The sequence below is a fragment of the Folsomia candida genome, unplaced genomic scaffold (assembly GCF_002217175.1).
Source record: "Folsomia candida strain VU population unplaced genomic scaffold, ASM221717v1 Fcan01_Sc003, whole genome shotgun sequence".
Taxonomy (NCBI): Eukaryota; Metazoa; Arthropoda; class Collembola; order Entomobryomorpha; family Isotomidae; genus Folsomia; species Folsomia candida.
The window spans coordinates 5,733,849-5,751,248 of NW_019091195.1; the positions used below are offsets into that span (position 1 = coordinate 5,733,849).

The 17,400-nt window shown below is 36.4% G+C and overlaps 5 protein-coding genes across 5 annotated transcripts; 2 read left to right on the forward strand and 3 right to left on the reverse strand.

The window, feature by feature from the left end:
* Positions 1 to 29: 29 nt before the first annotated feature.
* LOC110847927 (oxysterol-binding protein-related protein 9) lies at positions 30 to 5,921 on the reverse strand. Its single transcript, XM_022094975.2, has 18 exons — positions 5,644 to 5,921; positions 5,241 to 5,442; positions 5,073 to 5,150; positions 4,972 to 4,996; positions 4,766 to 4,854; positions 4,622 to 4,666; positions 4,263 to 4,532; positions 3,859 to 4,148; positions 2,869 to 3,038; positions 2,726 to 2,794; positions 2,450 to 2,609; positions 2,104 to 2,348; positions 1,999 to 2,024; positions 1,808 to 1,916; positions 1,520 to 1,731; positions 1,397 to 1,423; positions 1,102 to 1,295; positions 30 to 1,014 (listed from the first exon to the last, which is right to left on the reverse strand). The coding sequence occupies exons 2-18, from the start codon at positions 5,367 to 5,369 to the stop codon at positions 792 to 794; spliced, it is 2,361 nt and encodes a 786-aa protein (XP_021950667.1). The 5' UTR covers positions 5,370 to 5,442; positions 5,644 to 5,921; the 3' UTR covers positions 30 to 791.
* Positions 5,922 to 6,156: 235 nt separating this feature from the next.
* On the forward strand, positions 6,157 to 9,350 carry LOC110847928 (conserved oligomeric Golgi complex subunit 2). Its single transcript, XM_022094977.2, has 8 exons — positions 6,157 to 6,780; positions 6,848 to 7,120; positions 7,209 to 7,452; positions 7,689 to 8,022; positions 8,092 to 8,206; positions 8,285 to 8,856; positions 8,934 to 9,111; positions 9,202 to 9,350. The coding sequence occupies exons 1-8, from the start codon at positions 6,484 to 6,486 to the stop codon at positions 9,274 to 9,276; spliced, it is 2,088 nt and encodes a 695-aa protein (XP_021950669.1). The 5' UTR covers positions 6,157 to 6,483; the 3' UTR covers positions 9,277 to 9,350.
* Positions 9,351 to 9,354: 4 nt separating this feature from the next.
* Positions 9,355 to 11,999, reverse strand: LOC110847929 (RNA polymerase II-associated factor 1 homolog). The gene is made up of 8 exons (XM_022094978.2): positions 11,859 to 11,999; positions 11,660 to 11,781; positions 11,126 to 11,582; positions 10,909 to 11,043; positions 10,697 to 10,785; positions 10,120 to 10,362; positions 9,725 to 10,038; positions 9,355 to 9,650 (listed from the first exon to the last, which is right to left on the reverse strand). The coding sequence occupies exons 2-8, from the start codon at positions 11,734 to 11,736 to the stop codon at positions 9,466 to 9,468; spliced, it is 1,500 nt and encodes a 499-aa protein (XP_021950670.1). The 5' UTR covers positions 11,737 to 11,781; positions 11,859 to 11,999; the 3' UTR covers positions 9,355 to 9,465.
* Positions 12,000 to 12,124: 125 nt separating this feature from the next.
* On the forward strand, positions 12,125 to 15,693 carry LOC110846859 (thiamine transporter 2). The gene is made up of 7 exons (XM_022093698.2): positions 12,125 to 12,808; positions 13,223 to 13,290; positions 13,381 to 13,551; positions 13,652 to 14,093; positions 14,366 to 14,494; positions 14,552 to 14,744; positions 14,807 to 15,693. Exons 1-7 carry the CDS (start codon positions 12,754 to 12,756, stop codon positions 15,051 to 15,053), a joined length of 1,305 nt encoding a protein of 434 aa, XP_021949390.2. The 5' UTR covers positions 12,125 to 12,753; the 3' UTR covers positions 15,054 to 15,693.
* On the reverse strand, positions 15,464 to 17,341 carry LOC110846860 (potassium/sodium hyperpolarization-activated cyclic nucleotide-gated channel 1). Its single transcript, XM_035849671.1, has 9 exons — positions 17,224 to 17,341; positions 17,023 to 17,158; positions 16,861 to 16,917; positions 16,664 to 16,767; positions 16,476 to 16,593; positions 16,327 to 16,398; positions 16,168 to 16,266; positions 15,677 to 16,069; positions 15,464 to 15,591 (listed from the first exon to the last, which is right to left on the reverse strand). The coding sequence occupies exons 1-9, from the start codon at positions 17,334 to 17,336 to the stop codon at positions 15,538 to 15,540; spliced, it is 1,146 nt and encodes a 381-aa protein (XP_035705564.1). The 5' UTR covers positions 17,337 to 17,341; the 3' UTR covers positions 15,464 to 15,537.
* Between the last annotated feature and the right edge of the window lie 59 nt (positions 17,342 to 17,400).

Sequence of the window (17,400 nt, forward strand, 5' to 3'; positions counted from 1 at the left end):
CCCTTGATGGACAGAACTACAGTCACCTCTTTGTAATGCTGACCACGATTGTCAACCAAAATTCACGATACGGGCTTTATTCAACGTGGTTAACCCAAAACATGATAACAATAAAAGATTTTTTTATATAACTTACCACTACTTATTTATTTATTATAACTCTCGTAATACCTGCAATCATTAAATACATAATGTCTTTCTGGTGCTGATTCGGGTAAATAAATGAAGATATAGAGTGCCAGTCACAGACTCACGAATTTATAATTATTATAATTTTCCACACGTTTTTCTAAGGCATCTGTATCACCTATACCACAAATTCGCAATAAAATAATTATGCTATAATTATTCCCAACATTTCTGCCAGTAAATGAGTGGCACATCTGTAATTGCGTGTAATATAATGAGTGAGAAGTTACAAATAAACTCGGTAATCGGACATTACATGATAGTTCAGTAACAGTTATTATCAGTGCATGCAATAAGCATCAGTAAATTTGTTTTTTTAGATACATCTTTTAGTCACAAATAGATAAATCTTATACGTAGTAGTCTATCTGACTTAAGTCAATACGATTCGAATTTCGAAAGCCACAATACCTGAACAGATTGTCTAATCGTGCATCTACATACATAGTAAAACAATTTAACGCGTAACTTTACGATTTCAGTTTAAACTGTTAGTTAGTTCAGTGAATTATTCAGTTAGTATTATTATTTGGTAGTTACTTAATTGAGAGCGTGGACGTAACAATGTCGATTAACATAAGTCCAGACTAGAGATTACATCGCTATTCCCCATATCTACAGTATTCTGAAGGCTTTTGTATGCTTTTGGATTGCATAAGTTTCAATCTCTGTTCCAATGGCTCAGAAAAGATCCATGTATCGCCTGCAGGAATGAACATTCGAGGTTTCCATGTTTCACTTCTGGCACTCCTCTCACGGGCTTCTTGACGCTGTCTCTCTTCCAGGAAAAATTTAGCGTTTGTGGCGTTGTCGATTTCACGAAATCTAATGAATTCAAAATTGTTAAATTAATAATTATTATACAAACATTGATTAGAACAACCAGTTAACCATGCTACATGTAAAACTCACTTTAACCCTCTCGTGACATCTTTCCACATGCGCCTTGACTCATAAGTTTCTTGTTGAGCTATCGGTCTTGTCTGCTTCTGGTTTATTTTCAAGCTTAGAACATCCACAAACCGTTCGGTTCTACCATCAGCCCATTTTCCAACCATTACTCCGTTCCATTCGCCATCAACAACAAGAAAAGGTTTCTTTTTATCCTGTAAATAGCGGGATGACTTTAGTTTAAACGACGAAGGACACCCGTCAAATCATACGCCAGTCCTAATCCAGCCTCCGACATAGATTCTGAATAACTCACCTCAGGTCCAAAAACTTGAGCATTTATCTAAGTTGATGGGCAAACATACATATATTTACATAGACCTCAATTTATTTACTTTACCATCTTATTAGCAATTAGATAATACTTTTTTGTTATTACCTTATTTTTATCTCCGCTAAAGAAAGGTTTTGTCATAAACTCGACTCTTGCATTGTATCCTGTTTGGGTACAAGAAATAGTAACAGGACCCCCAAGCTCCACCCAAGGAACCGTTAAGATGGAACGAGCATAGCCATTTGGGAAACCAAGAACATAATCTTCTCGTGGCCCATTGTGTAAAGTCAAGGTCGCATGTCCAATATTTTGTACACCTGTGCGAAAACATTTGATAATTATTGTTATAACTGGCAAAAGGCAGAGAAAATCGATTAATAGATATTTACCGACCGATCGATAGTCCTAGAAATTTTGACTTTGTCCAAATATGTGCGTTTAGAGATATTTTCTTTTGAGGATGCTCAGCATAAAAGGCAGAAATTGGAGGATGATGAGACACCTGAAACATGGCATTGGATATGGCGATATTAATGTCTGAATAATATATGACATGATAAAGATCATTGATTATTCATTCTCACTTGTTCACCAAAGAATACCAGTGCATCTAAAATGGGAAAAAGTTAACGAATAATATAATACTAAATCTCTAATACTTAACATCTTAGCTTTTCAATGCAACCTACTTTGATCTTCTACCCATGGGAAAAGTGTGGTTCCATCAGCTCCAACAAATGATGATGCTCCACTTGTTAATTTTGGATCATTGTCAGCACATAGAGCTTTTGCTTGAGAAACTTTATTCGCCATTAAGGACTGATCGTATCCTTTTAAATGCCAATAGCATTGAAAAGTTTCTCCCAGTATAGGATTGTATGGCTTTTTGGCAACTTCAGAGCGACGACCTGCGTGAAAAGCTCCGAGATACCATCTGTAGGATCGAAATAGTTTATTAAAATAAACACAGATATTTTAGTAACTATTATTATTATATCAACAATTAACAATAAAGTCCATTTTAACAGTATATACCTTAAAACTGAAACTATTCGGTCCCTAGGTGTGGGAGCATCAGGGATACCTACAAACATGTCTGGGTGAGCAAAAAAATCTGCATACATTTCAAGGAGCGATCTTCTTTCCAGTATGAAGGTGGGCAGAACAACTTTCGTCAAGTCCATCCCAATTTTAACTAAGAGAAAATATATAACATATTAATTGGTTGACATAATACAATGCAATCAATAAACATACAAATAGCGAACAAGGGAGGATTAATCTCACTGTCAATTACCCTCTTATAGTTACCTTGAGAGAGCAAATGAGACAAGACAGAGCCATGACCTTCTACAGATCCTAAATCATCTTCAGGTACATCTGGAATCAGAGCGTATGGATATGACAATTACAACAATTCAATTGCATCATTAAATCAAGTTTGAATACCATACCTTCGTCATACAAGGAATCCCAATCGAGTCCAGGTTCAAGAGCAGTTCTTGTCCTAGAGTCTGCTCGAGAACTTACGCTATTAATTGGCGATGATGATAATGTCTTGTCTTCCAGAGATAATTTCTCACTCGTTAGATTTGCGATGTTATCCTTAGTAGGTGTTTCACTCCTGAAATTTCAGATAATGAAAGTCTGTTCATCAATATACAGTGTTTTTGAAATTAATTCAAGTTACTGCAAAAAAGTTACCTAAATGGTTTGAAACGCAACATAGTTTTATGCATTTCGACAAAGTTTTTATCTATATATAACACCTCAGCAGTAATAGTTTTGTACGAAATGGAAAATATTTGCCGAGTATGAAATGGATCTACAAAACAGTGGCAAACTGTGAAGCTTTGGATATTGAATGGACGTGTATGTCATTTATGGGTATCTTTCTGCTACTCCAAATGGGTAGAGTAATTAATTAATTACGTGCTATCGATTTACTGGTATTGACGAGAAAACAGGAAATCGAGACCTTTTACGTTATTACCGTTGAAACAAGTGAAACAGCCACGCCATTATTGTCAAGTGGCTCCGATTATCAGATTTATGTTGACCTTTCCCGGAGACTCATATACATATCCACATTGTAATTGGTGGGCGTTGTAGAGAAATCCGTCAAAACAAAAGTGAACGGCATACATAAGTCCTGCTTTCACATGCAGTTTTGAGAAGGGTGGTGAGAAATAGTTGGATTCGAAGAACAACTTTGTTTCTTTTGTTTCTCATAGTTTCTGCCGACGCGTCGCGACGCAGGTAAACAAGTGTAGTTATCATTACAAAATGTGGTAGCTTACAATTTAGTTTTCAAATCAAATTCCGATGGTACAAATATTATCTATCAATTTGCCAGTGAGAAAGCATAGTGAAATCAGTGCAAATAAAGTCGTCGTGGTCATTGTCAGGAAATTAATAAAAAGAATAAAATAATGAATACTTACTCTTCTGCAGACTCGAATTCTTCATTAGCATCAAAAAAGTCCTGCTCGTCGTCCGAACTTGAATATGAAATAAAGACTGGACTTTTTTCATTTGGTGATATAGGTGATTGCCCAATCATGGATGACGACATTGACTTTACAACCCGAATCGGCGGAACTTTGGACGATTTGTTAGAGTTGATTGCCAATTCCGTGCATTCAGCTCCGTACTCAATCCCCGTCTGTATTTCAGGATCTGAATAATGAAGGATTACAGGTGACGCAAGAGTTGCAACCGGAAAGGCAGTGTTCTAGACAATAATACAAGTAGTCAGTAGTAGTACCAGTAGTAATTCAATAGAGTGATAATTCCCATCCTATAAAGAAACAATAAGGTTGACATATTGATGTATCGATTAACGAACCTTTGCAATTTGCAACAAGACAATGCTGTGTTTTACAGCCTCAAGAAATTCGTTGGCTTTCCCCACTACTTCAGCTAGCTCAGGTTTAGACTCCATTGCTGCTACTTGTTGTATTAAAAGTGCGAGGTACGAATCCGCTTGTGCTAATCGAAGTTCAAACCGGTGTAGTGGTTCATCCACTCCAACGTTTGCCTCTGAGAAAACATGTGGAAAGTATGCTAGTGGACGCAATCTCGTGTGTTTTAGGATAGTTTCTTCCAAAGCCCGGACCTACATCAACCATACAACCATTTTTCTCTCATATACTTATTCTCACAATTACAATTATAATCTATCTCATTCATTTCAACAAAACTTACCCAAATTTCTCTCTCCTCAGCATCTTTTGCCTGCAGATGAAACACCTAAAGGAACAATAGTACGACTTTAATTTTGTCCCCAGATTTGCAAGAATCAGGCAACCGTTTAGCATGCACTTAAGATTCAAACAAGTTGTGTCTTACTTTGGCATCCACAGTTATTGTAAAATTAGAATCTTCTTCATCGTCAATTCCAAGCACAGCTCCCTGCAGTCTTATGCAGCCGCGGCGAACTGTATGGAAAACATTAATAAGTATAGACCAATAAGAAATATAATGTGAGGGTATTACTGAAGTTAGAATTATTGTCCAAGCAAAATAACGATTTAATTTATTCTGTCTTAACTCACCTCCTCGGCGCATTTTTTCCTTTGTCTAAATAAACATATTTATTGCATATCAATCAACTAACTAGTTCGTGAAGTAAATAACTAACTAAATTAATCACTACCGTGTAATAAGAGAGGAGTCCTGTGTTCTCGTCCAGAACAAACCATCTGAATTGCCAACCCTTCATAACATTTGTCCACTAATGCGCAAAAAAATCAGACATACTTAATTCTGAAACTAAAATTTGGAACAATAAACTGATTGAAATGAATTTTCAAAATTCATTTACCTTGCTGAGGACCCCTTCCATTAAGGCTGCTGTCACATTGGAAGAGGACGAATTGGACCCCAAACTGACTCGATTGGTTATGCCCCCTGCTCCCGAAGTGCTATCTCCAGCGCCACCAGAGTTGGACATGGCTGCTGCGAAGGCCTCTCCCCCTTCGGGTCACCTTGTTCTTTCTTCAGATTAATGGTCTCCAAGATCTTGGCTAACAGCGTATAAAAACAAACATAAATACAAGGTATTCTGAGATCGTCGGTCGGAGAAAGGTCATTTTTCCGCACAATAACTTTCAGTTATATTATACATATATTAAAGTAAATAAAACCAAATTATTACAATGTTACTAAAATATTACTTATTATTGGTCCTGTAAATGTGGAATAATTTATTCGTAGCTATTATTTACCTTTTGCAACAACAAACTGCAAAAAAGCAGCGAGTAATTTATTCGGAGGAGTAGTATAACAATTTCGTATTTATCAGCTCCTTGTCATTCCGACCCAGACCTCGCTGCTACCTCCGCCACCACCCAATTAGCGAAAACTCGGTCCAGCACCACTTTCTTTCCGTCAACAACCAAAGTCAAGTCCCAATTTCACTCTACTACGAAATCTGGCTGCTGCTGGAGAAATGAATGGATAAAGAAAACTCAAGGCTGTTTCGCATTTTATTCCTTTCTCCCTCAATCCACCACTACTGCATTGCTCCATTTCTGCAACGTCTCATTTCTTGCCACCGTTTTGCATAATCCGGTCCTTCTTTACAACAATTGATTCATTACGACTTTTGAGGTTCATTTCCGGTTAAAATCTCATATGATCCTTTTGCATATTGTATCAAAACGAGACGATGATTTCTCCAAATTAGTTGGGGCATGATTCATGATATGATTCTCAATTTGTCAATGAGGGGCAGAGTGAAAGAGCAACTGGGAATTACGGAGGTTGCCAACTCAGAGAAATGTCAATACAAGACATAGAAGTCCTCAAACATTTTGCAGTACTCAAATATTTACAGTTTTGATGGAAATTAATTTAGTTTTCCGGCTTTCCAAGCTTATTTTGTTTGACGGTAACGTAACTGCATGGGGATTTTAAGAAGAGGATGATGACACGCGTTGGTTACACGTTACACCATATGTGCCATTCAGATTCTGGATTTCAGAAGATTCTGAAGATTTTATAAATCTGGCCGATTTGATTCTCTCTCAATTCTGAGCAGGAGGATTGAAATTGTGAAAACTAAAATGGGATTTCACGATGGATTTTTTACTGGAAGCAATCGGCTGAACTTTGAACCTGAAGAATTTCACGCTGATTCATTCTCCGTCGACTCTTTCATTCAGAGGAAACGTCAAGCTGTCCCCTTAGATGTTTTAAGAGACGATCTTGGTTCTCATCTAAAGTGCCTTCGGTCCTCCCTCATTGAGCTCATCAATCAGGACTATGGACAATTCGTCAACTTGTCTTCCAATTTGGTGGGGCTGGATGGGAGAATTCAGAGCATTGTTGGGCCCTTGACAAGAACAAAGAACGACTTGCAGGTACAAAATAAAATTCGTTACTTTCCAACCTAAAGATTTTGGTTGTTAATGCTTTGTTATACGTCAGGGCTTCGATCAACTGTTGGATGACAACATTTTATCCCTGTCTAGTCAGTTGGAAACCCGAAGGAGAATCCGGAAGGGAAAAGTTCAGTTGCAGTATCTGAGAATGGCCTCTGTTGCGTTGGATTCATCAGAGAAGCTAATCAAGAAAGTACCTTCAGAGATTGGGTCGCAAATGGACTTTTGCATGTTGCGAAATGCTTGCGATGAAGTTGCTGAGGCCAAATTTTTGTTGCAGTGTTGTGGAAATTCTAAACTTGAGACACAGTTGGTTTCTGTAAGAATTATACTAATTACATATTATTCCCATAATTGTGTTCGCTAACGGCAATGTGCCCTGATACCAATCATTGCATAAATTTCAGAGATGGGGCGTTTTATGCAACACTATCCTGAGCAGAATTAAAAACTTACTGAAAGCCTATGCAGATATTGATTTCATCAATGAAACAGATCTTGCCAAATCTTCACAGGACTCAAAAACAATTATGAAATCCTTGCTCTATATGTACACCGAATTACAATGTGATCCAGTGGTTGAAGATATTTTAGTCAAGGAGGTGCTTCAACCTAAATGTGAATTAGTGCTGTCAAAAAAGGGAAATATTGGTGAGAACTATGTTCATGCAGTTAAACCATAAAATCTAAGCTCTGCGATATCCGGACATTTTATCGCCCACCTTTCATACCACACAGTTAATCCCTTTCATATTTCATCCCCACACTTAATCTCCTCACAGTCCATACCCTACACATTTATAACGGCACAATCTGTAATCTGTATTTATATACATATATATGTATATAATACATAAACTAGAAAAATGTTTTCGTTTTTTTTTCAGGTGCCTTGTTTGACACGATTGAAGTATTTTTAGCACAATCTCCATTAATTTTTGTTTGGCGAAATTTACAAGAATTTCCCTGGATGGCAAAATATGACTTTATTGGGAGGGCAATATTCCCATGTGTTTTGAACATTCTTTGCAAACATTTTCCTCACATTTGGTCCCCATCCAATCCAGAATCCTTTCATAGCAATTGGATGAGATGTGATAAGTTCATTTTAACTTTAGAAAACAGTATGCCTTCCATCGATCACTTGCAGCAATTTCGAGTTTCTCATGCAGTAAAAGAGTTCAATTCCAAATGGCAGTTCCCAGTATACTTCCAACTAAGGTATTTATCCATCCATAATATGGTATCCACTAATATCATGGCAATTACTATTGGTAATTCAACTTTTAGGTTCCATGCGATAGCGACAGAATTAGAATCAGCGCTAGAAGATTTAACGGCACCGTGTTCAACGACAGATTTTAAACTGGATGCGACGAGGGTGATGATCAAGGTTCTAAATCAGGTAATTTAATACTTACTTGGTACTACAGAACCTGCTGACGGTGCTTGTTAATTATCGAAATGTTTTGTGAATTTATAGTGTTGGGATCGAGATAAGGTTTACATTTCCAGAATTTCCGGGCGTTTCTTAAAAGCTAGTGCCTTAGTGGTTTCTCGTTACATTCGAGAAATTCAAATGAAAATATCTACCAACAAGTCTGTGTCCATCCACCTTTCCATCAACGCATATTGTGATCTCAACCTTGCCGAATTGGTTGTTCGTCAAATATTATTACAAAAAATGACCAACGATTGTTATTTGAACTCGAGTTGCCTAGAAGAAGAAAACCTTAACACTGATTTGACAACACAACAACTTTCTAATTCCGCTGTACAATTCCTGTCTCAATTTTTATGGGAAGACGCAAGGGGTGCTATTGCAGCCAATTTAGTCGAAATTGCTATTAGCCAAAGTTCAACAAGTATTTCTGCAGTGAACGATTTGCCACGACTTTTCAGAAGAACTAATAGAGATTCACCCTCAAAACCATTGGAATATGTAGAAAGCATTTTACTTCCCGTGTCTTCCTTGAAAAATGACATCTATAATTCCCATCAAACAGACTTGTGGGAAAAAATTGGAGATAAAATTGGTCTTCAAATTTTACAAAGGTAATCACATTAATTGAGCGGGGCAACTGGTAGAGATGGCACAGGAGTTAAAACAGAGTATTTTTGTGTGTGTTCAGGTATCAAGCCCAAGTACAAGAAGTATTGGTGTCGGTTCAAAGAATGGAGGAGAGTCTTCGTAGGTTGAAAAAAGTCAAAGGACAAAGTCAGTCGTCTGGTGATGCCGGTAAAGGACAAACAGACGATGATAAAATTAGGTTACAAATTCAACTGGATGTAAATTATTTTGTGCAAAAGGTAACCACAAAAAATTAAACCAGTATGTGTACAGAAATTAAGATTGTCCAACTTATACTAATGTCGTAATTAATTTACTGTGTTATCTAGTTGAATGAAATCAGTCCGCATGTGGACACTTCTGGAATTCAAAGCTTATTTAGAACTGAAAACGGAAAGCAATAGTCCATCCGACAATATTTATTATGAAAATAAATGAAATGAATTACCGAAATAAAGTTCTGCAGCAATAATAACAACGAATATAGTTATGTGAATTTATTACTTATATTTTAATTTTGCATCAGTACTATCAAAGTTGACAATATAAACAAAACTGCTTAACCTAAAAATAAAACTCTGCTAACTGAATAATTAGTCTGAATCTGAGGAACTTCTGCTAGATGATCCGGACCCAGAGTCAGAACGTGAGGATCTTCTCTTTGGAGAACCTTTCTCAGAACCAGATCTCGATGATCTTGATGCTTTGTCATCGTCACTACCGACATTTTTAGTCTTCTTTGCTGGGGATGGAGATCGCGATCTTGACCGACGTGATCCTGAATTTATGAAATAATGCATTATTTACAAACCTAAATAGTACATACATATTACGGGTCATCTGAAAACTTACCTGCATCCGAGTCAGATTCAGAGCTAATGTCAGACCCACCGTTGTCGTCTTTTGGTTTTGAAGCCTTCTTATCTTCCTCCTTCTTGGGATCTATTTTCTTCTCCCCACCACCATCCATATCGTCATCTGACTTCACCGACTTTTCATCATCCGACTTCTCTTCTTCTTCTTCCTCCTCCTGCATGGGTTCAAGCTGCCTCTCCCTATTCCTCTGGAATTTGTAATCGGATGCGGTCAGCGGGACGTGCTTTACGCAGAGTCTTGTATTGAGTTGTTGGTTAGGTCCACGTGTTCGACGCTTGTTCAACCGCACTCTGTTGATGTTTTAAATATTAATTAGTGATGAGAACGACTAGAATATTTAAGTTAAGTATTATTGCATAATGATAATATACCTTGTCTCCAACTCATTGTAAAATATTCCGTTATCTCTCATTACAAAAAAGTATGTCTCTTCGTAACCTTTGGTTGCTTTTGTTTTTACGTTCCAATTATATTCTCTCGCCATCCTATACTCGTAAACTTCCTCATCCTCGTACTCCACGCCTGTTTCTTGGTCCTTTTTCCTCTTTTGAAGGGTGTCCTCCGTTGGGAGAAAGTATGCAACAAATTGTTCTCCACTTTCGTCCATCACACCTCTACAAAGCACAATGGGTAGATTGAAATTTTAGTACTTGAACCATATAAACACTAAATATTCTTAACGTTTATAGGTTTAGTTCAGATATCCGTTCATTGTAGTCTCACATCGCAGCAATTAGAGTAATATTGGCAAAGGAACAATACACAAACCTCAAAGACAAGCAGAAAATTGTATTCTCTATGCTTGTCCGAAGAATGGTTGTTTGCTACAACTTGTACCAAATGTAATACTATAATCATAAGCGATCGAATTCGCCTTATGTTCATCATAAATTAGCAGGTATATTTCGTATTATTAACGAACGTCTCATAACAGAATGAATTTCTTACCTAATCATTGCTTGCGACATTTCCTCAATCTGAGAAGCTAATGGGCGATCTTGCATGGTTACTGGCGCAGGATCAGAATCGAAAATAACCTGAAGATAATGACAGTGATGATAATGTTGCACAAAATGTTAATTGAAATTATTCGAAATATTAAGTCACTAGTCTCCAAAATACATCAATACATTAATTAATATAGTACGGAATCTTCCTACCTGAGCACAAGGATATTTCCAGAGTGAAAAGTCGGGAAAGACGGGAAGTATTTCGATAGGTTCCACGCCAGGTTTAGCAAAATGCAAATCAATTGGCTGAACTGCGTCCTCAAATGTTTTTTCGATATTTTTAATCTAATTATCAAACAACACAAAAACAACAAAGTTAATACCTAATTAATTATATAAATTTTCAATTTTGAAATAACATGTATACCTGGGAATCCCTATCCATGTAGTGCACGTCATCTTTCAAACTCTTCTTAATGGAGTACCCGACTTTAGCTTCCACCTTATCGATGGTTTGAGGTTGAAATCTAGTTTGTTCCGTTGAAATATATTCCGTTCGTCTCAACCAGGAAACACTTTTGGCGTGATGTCTACTCCTCTTTTTGTCCTTGTGAAACAAGTTGTCATCCTCGAGTAATTTTTCGTCTTTGTGGTCGAGAGTCAGGTTTGCGTTCTTTGGTGGGTCGTAAAAGCTGGGAATTACCAATTCTACATCTACACCAAGATCAATCTCTGAAAGTACGTCGTATTTAAAGTTTTTCTCTAAAGAGGTTGTCGAATACTCCACGAAACGATTGCTGCTGAAGGGATACGAGATAAATTTAGGGTCAAAGGGAAGGTCCGGAAGAGTATTGCCATATTTGACTCTTGTCACCAGTTCTGACCTGTCAATAATAATTAACGAAGGAAACGTTTTAAATAGTCTGCACAAAATACATGTTAAAACCGTTAAATATATTACCTTCTCTCAGTACTACCGCTCCCTCCAATTGATCGAGAAGGTCGCTTCTCGATAGAATTTTGTATTGTTGGTGGCATTCTTATTTATTCTTCTTCTTGATGAAATACTAATACTAATAGGAGCTAGAAATTAATCAAAACCGCGTTACATCCCATACTTGTTTAATATCTAATTAATGGACCTGGACAATACAACTTACCACTTGTGAACTACATGAAGCAGGTAAATGGAGGTGATTGAGCGTAATAATATAGATATAATTAACTAATTAAAATTTACAACACTGGTTTACTTCAAAAACGAAATAAGAATAAAATGCGATGCTGGACAAGCCGCAACATCAAAGTTCCTGTTTATAGGATTCTCAATATGCCCTCAGCACATCCATGCTCCCGACTTTCTCTCATTAGTCAAAGCCTTTTTCGTCCATCTCAATTTCCCCACTTGTCTCACTCTTTGCTCGGAAGTCGTAACAGTAATAAATCAATTCTAAATGGTACATTAATTTCATACTGGATAAGGGTCAAATTGTTTAGTATCATGCAAGTTGAGCATCCAGACACAGCACGCACGCAGCGGATGTCGAATCAATGAACTGGCTTTCACGATTAGCTCATTATTAATGAGTCATTGTTAACCGATGTACTTGAACATCTTCATTAAATAGAATTGAAAAAGTTATGAATAGTTAACGCATGTGATGAAAGTAATTCTATGTATCTGACAAAATGAGGTTTAAAATTTTAAATGCATGCTAAATTATGCATGTACAGATATGTGGCACCCATTGTATGCAAATATCTAATCAATCAATCAGTGATACCATAATTTGAACTGAACTTATACAGGTTATGATCAGGGTCAACTCGCTACCCGAGGTTTTAAATTAAATGCAGACCAAACATAAAATTTCAGCAGTAAATAAGTTGTGTTCTGATCCAACGTTCAGTTTGTCCCATTCTCGCTATATTGATTTAGTTTTCATTGATTTATAAATTAATTTAAGTTGTTTCAAATGTATTCTTAGACTACATAATTAAAATTCGTACCTATTTATACCACTCTTCCTTACCAGAAGTCAAAATTATAATATAATGGAGTCGTGGAAAGTGACAGCATTGATTCTGTGTGGATTTGGTCTTTTTAAAGGTCATGCTTCAGCGGTATTTTTCACCAAAATATATAATCCAGTTCGGATGTTAGCAGAATAGGATAGGTCGTTTAAGAAAGTTCCAATAACTATGCAACAGTAAGATATTCTTCGTTTGTCTCAAGTGGGCTTAATCTTAAAGCAAAAAAATACCAAAAAAGGCATGACTGATGTCATGCAATTGCTTTTTGTCCTTTTTTGATATGCCTGGTACGAATAGTTTTTCTTTTGATGCACTGTGTAATCCTAGCAAAATTCCTTTTGTAGGTTAAGATGATTCACAAGTGCAATTGTTACGTATGTAATTGCTAATGTCTCTATACAATTCAGAGAGAAGAGAAAGAGAGAACCATTGCAGATATATTTGTTTTGGTTAAAAATACCGCATCAATTTACCAAACGGGAAATTACAGAGTTTCGACCAAGTGAACCATTTTTCACTGAGTATCTGATGAATTACAAAGGAATTTCTCAAGAAGATGTACGATGCGAGCAATATTTTGATAACTAATTTCATGCATAATATGCATATGTATGTATATGCGTATTTTTGTACACATTAATTCTTTAGATCGTTCACGTTGCATTTCCAATTTGGACATATACTTATCTAGCGACATTAGCCGTGATATTCTTGGTCACTGATTTCCTCAGGTACAAGTCAGTCATTATTTTCGAGGGGATTGCATACGTCGTGACCTGGGTGCTAATCACGTGGGGAGAGGGTTTGACATCACTAATCGTAAGTAAAGACTACTTATCTGCTCTTTTATTATCATTACTACTTTCCTAAAATACAACTGACAGCATACAAATACGTAATATTTACTTGATTCATGCAGCTAGTAGAGGTATGCTATGGAATTGTTTGCTCAACAGAGGTGGCATACTACACCTACATTTACGCCAAAGTTAATCGGGAACATTACCAAAAAGTTACATCGTACACTTACAGTGCAATATTTGCCGGAAGATTTTTGGGAGGCGTGGTTGCTCAATTGCTCGTCTCCTTCGATCTCATGAATTATCATGAGCTCAACTACATTTCCCTGTCGTGCGTATCAATAGCAGTGATTTTCTCACTTTTACTTCCATCAGTAAATACATCCATCTATTTTCACCGAGAAAAGACTGTGACGGAATACAATACTTTTGAAATCGGCAATAGTGCAAACCAAACAAGGTTAAGCAAAATCAAACAAACGGGACGCTACCTATTTGAAGATTTTAAAGATGCATATTCGTCAAGCTATGTATTCAAATGGTCATTGTGGTGGGCAGTGGGTAAGCTCTGTTAGACGTATTTTCATAATAATTAATATACTAAATTAGCAGTGCATCAATACATCATTAAAACTCAAAGTAGTAACAACTGGTAAAAATCAAGTCGTGGACTGCTTTTTATTTAGGACGTTTTTGTTCTTCTCTCATCCTCAGTAGAACTACATATGTATATACGATTTTTTTTACGGCGCTGGTCGTTTAGCTTTTTTGAAATAAATGTATGTAAAATGAACATGGAAAGAAAAATAATAATATCTATTTTTTTCTAATAGCCACTGCAGGACATTTACAAGTAATAAACTACATTCAAGCCTTATGGGAAATTATCGTCAACAGCTCTGGATCAACCGTGGACAGTCAATTGTACAATGGCGCTGTAGAAGCAATTCATACCTTGCTGAGTGAGTTTGAAAAGTGAAATTTTAGTTGCACTTATTATACACAATTTCATAAAATAGGTGCAATACTAGCTTTTGGTGTGGGCCACGTGAAAATTTCATGGGCGACATATGGAGAAATATTTCTTGCCCTCGTGTCCCTGGCTCAAGGAGGTCTACTCCTTCTAATGTCGCAAACCAATAATTTATACATTGCATATGCAAGCTACATCCTCTTTAGAATGATGTATCAAGTTGTAATAACAATTGCAAGGTAAGCAAAAAGTGAATTTTAAAATAATGATTTAAAATGATAATTACCAAAAAAAATTCCAGTGCCGAAGTTGCCCAAAAAATCCGAGAAGACAGCTATGCACTAATTTTTGGAATCAACACTTTTGTGGCACTGGCAATCCAAACAATTTTGACCCTCATCGTTGCAGACGATGTCGGACTTGCGCTTGGGGAACGATCACAGTTTAAAATTTACGGAGGATATCATGGCTTGTTAGGACTATTTTTTGTGATTGTTGCCTTTTTTGTGATAATGCGAAAGTGCAGAGCAGTGAAACAAAATAGATGATTTAATGATGTATTATTATTTTCATGACTTATTGTATTTTATTGGTTAGTTTCAGTGGAATATGGTGTAAAGTAGGAAAACAAGTGAAAAATCTTTGCCGAGCAGATACAATTTTTACAAGCAATCATCATACTCGGTCTTCTTGAATCGTTTGTAGATTTTCTTCTTCAAAGTCTCTTCAGCTTGATAATGCTTGACGTGATGCATGTCCTCAGTTTTTGGTTCTGCCCCCAATTGTTTCACTCTTTGCTCAGCCGTCTGATTATATTTTATAGTATGAATTTAATTTCCCAATGTGTATACACTTTTGGTATTATTTAAATTACCTTAATTAGATGAGTGTAGACTTCAGGGTATCCCACAATGACTTCTTCAAAGTCACGTCGTGACAATTGGTAAACATCACAAAAGCTGGTAGCCACCACAGTTGAGTTTCGCCGTTCATTAGTCATCAATGACATCTCTCCAAAAAAGTCACCATCCTTTAATGTGGCAATTGACCGTCCGCTGGGAGCCAAGACTGCAACTGCTCCGTGTTCTGCCATTATTTCAATTTGACATGAATTATTGTTGATATATAATTATATCTTGTCATAATACTAGTTCAATGAAATAAAACTTACCAATAAAAAACATGGAATCACCCAAAGTATTCGAACTGATGATGATATCTTGTGGAAGATACACCTAAACAATCCATGATAGACATGCATTATTTTTCTTGTGTTAAAGTGGTTCATTTTAATTAATTGTTTCGCTGTATTATTTATTGCCTCGAATTTAAGTCGTGCAACAATTCCTTGAATGATTCCTTGCGGAAGGCCTTGCATCAGTGGGACTGCCTCAACCAAGCTGCGACAATTGAACATTTGTAGTTCTTTTCGTAACACGTCGGAAACGTTTTCCAAAATGATGTTTTCGTTGAAAAAATTCCTTCGATAACGTTGTTCATAGTACAAAATTACGCGATGTTGCAACTCTTTAGGAACCTGCTTAAAGCGCATGTACTCCATGACCTACATTATTAATTTATATTACTTATGAGGAATATATGTTTTCTGTTTTGGAAACATTTTTAAGGGCAATTACCAAAAACGATTTATAAATAGCTCACCTGGTTTAAGACCTCAGCATACTTTTTTTGAGCAACGTCCATGTTAATCAAAATGCTTGACAGGTTACCAACAAACAATGCAAAAAATGTGGCTCCCACCTAGGAACATATATTAAACAATTATTGTCCAGACTTGGGACAATTAAATACATGTAATACCATTATGCTCATGATGGTAGTTATAATGTCTTCAGGTTCACGTGGTACTTCATTACCGTATCCCAAACAAGCCTGGATAGATTAATTAACGCAAAGAGCAATAAATGCAAAAGATGTGTCTTTTGACATTTGACATATATCGAGATTACCATGTTTGAAAGGGCTCGAATGACAGAATTGATGTATTGAATAAATACAGGTTGATGCCACAATTTGAGCTGAGTGACCCATGTGTTTGATTTCGGGGGACTATAGCCTGCATTGAACCTGATACATAAAGTTAGTGAATGTTTCGATCATTTTATATCATTAAATATTCGGTTTACGATGTACTTACATGTCCGCAACCAGATAATGCATGCATGAAATCCAGTGAAGCGTGAAAAAGATTACTATGTGAAGATTGATCACTCGAATATACAAACTGTTCAGCACAAGAGCCTGCAAATGTAGAATACAATTGTGTTAAATATGTACAGCTATTTATTTACAAAATACCTGACTGTGACAAGCTTAGCCTATATATGCAAGTACCTCTTGAAAACGGGTAACGTATCGAATCACACGAGAAAGGCGAAATATCTTGAGCAACTAAGTTGTGGATAAAATAGTTGATAAGTCGATTAAGATTATAATCGAGGAGAAAGTGGATACTTTGTTAGTTTAATATTTATGGCATTTTAAAAATTAACTAACCTCCAAAAGACGAATGTATTTGAAAATAGCCAGCTTCTCGTGGTCGATACTATCAACTTTCATGACCACCAACAAAACCGTGTCATAAGGTATCGTCGAAAAAACATCGATGATGAACCAGGTCTTTAAATAATTCCTGCAGAATACAAATGTGCAGGTGTATGTTTTTTTACAAATTGCAAATAGGTAATAAGTTTCCACCTAGCAATCAGAGTAGGATCCAAAATAATACTGTCACTTTGTGCTCGAACAATTCCAGTTCGAAAGTTCAGTACAATGTCAATCAAAAAGAGAACGCTAAAGACGCTGCTCATGATGAGTTCATCTACAGCAAGTGCAAAATTTTTGAAATGGATTTTACAGTTTGTTTGATTTATG

Bases quoted from the DNA above. Each gene is read 5' to 3' on its own strand.
- LOC110847927 (XM_022094975.2), bottom strand. From the start codon at position 5,369: ATGTCCAACTCTGGTGGCGCTGGAGATAGCACTTCGGGAGCAGGGGGC. The intron at 4,997-5,072 runs GTAGTGATTAAT...ATGTTTATTTAG, and splicing joins GACTCCTCTCTTATTACACG to ACAAAGGAAAAAATGCGCCG. The intron at 1,732-1,807 runs GTCGGTAAATAT...GTTTTCGCACAG, and splicing joins ATTTCTAGGACTATCGATCG to GTGTACAAAATATTGGACAT.
- LOC110847928 (XM_022094977.2), top strand. From the start codon at position 6,484: ATGGGATTTCACGATGGATTTTTTACTGGAAGCAATCGGCTGAACTTT. The intron at 7,453-7,688 runs GTGAGAACTATG...TTTTTTTTTCAG, and splicing joins GTCAAAAAAGGGAAATATTG to GTGCCTTGTTTGACACGATT. The intron at 8,207-8,284 runs GTAATTTAATAC...GTGAATTTATAG, and splicing joins TGATCAAGGTTCTAAATCAG to TGTTGGGATCGAGATAAGGT.
- LOC110847929 (XM_022094978.2), bottom strand. From the start codon at position 11,736: ATGCCACCAACAATACAAAATTCTATCGAGAAGCGACCTTCTCGATCA. The intron at 11,044-11,125 runs GTATACATGTTA...TTTGATAATTAG, and splicing joins ACATGGATAGGGATTCCCAG to ATTAAAAATATCGAAAAAAC. The intron at 10,786-10,908 runs GTAGGAAGATTC...CATTATCTTCAG, and splicing joins GGAAATATCCTTGTGCTCAG to GTTATTTTCGATTCTGATCC.
- LOC110846859 (XM_022093698.2), top strand. From the start codon at position 12,754: ATGGAGTCGTGGAAAGTGACAGCATTGATTCTGTGTGGATTTGGTCTT. The intron at 12,809-13,222 runs GTCATGCTTCAG...GGGAAATTACAG, and splicing joins TGGATTTGGTCTTTTTAAAG to AGTTTCGACCAAGTGAACCA. The intron at 13,552-13,651 runs GTAAGTAAAGAC...TGATTCATGCAG, and splicing joins AGGGTTTGACATCACTAATC to CTAGTAGAGGTATGCTATGG.
- LOC110846860 (XM_035849671.1), bottom strand. From the start codon at position 17,336: ATGAGCAGCGTCTTTAGCGTTCTCTTTTTGATTGACATTGTACTGAAC. The intron at 17,159-17,223 runs GTGGAAACTTAT...TGTATTCTGCAG, and splicing joins GATCCTACTCTGATTGCTAG to GAATTATTTAAAGACCTGGT. The intron at 16,399-16,475 runs GTAATCTCGATA...TAATCTATCCAG, and splicing joins TTCGAGCCCTTTCAAACATG to GCTTGTTTGGGATACGGTAA.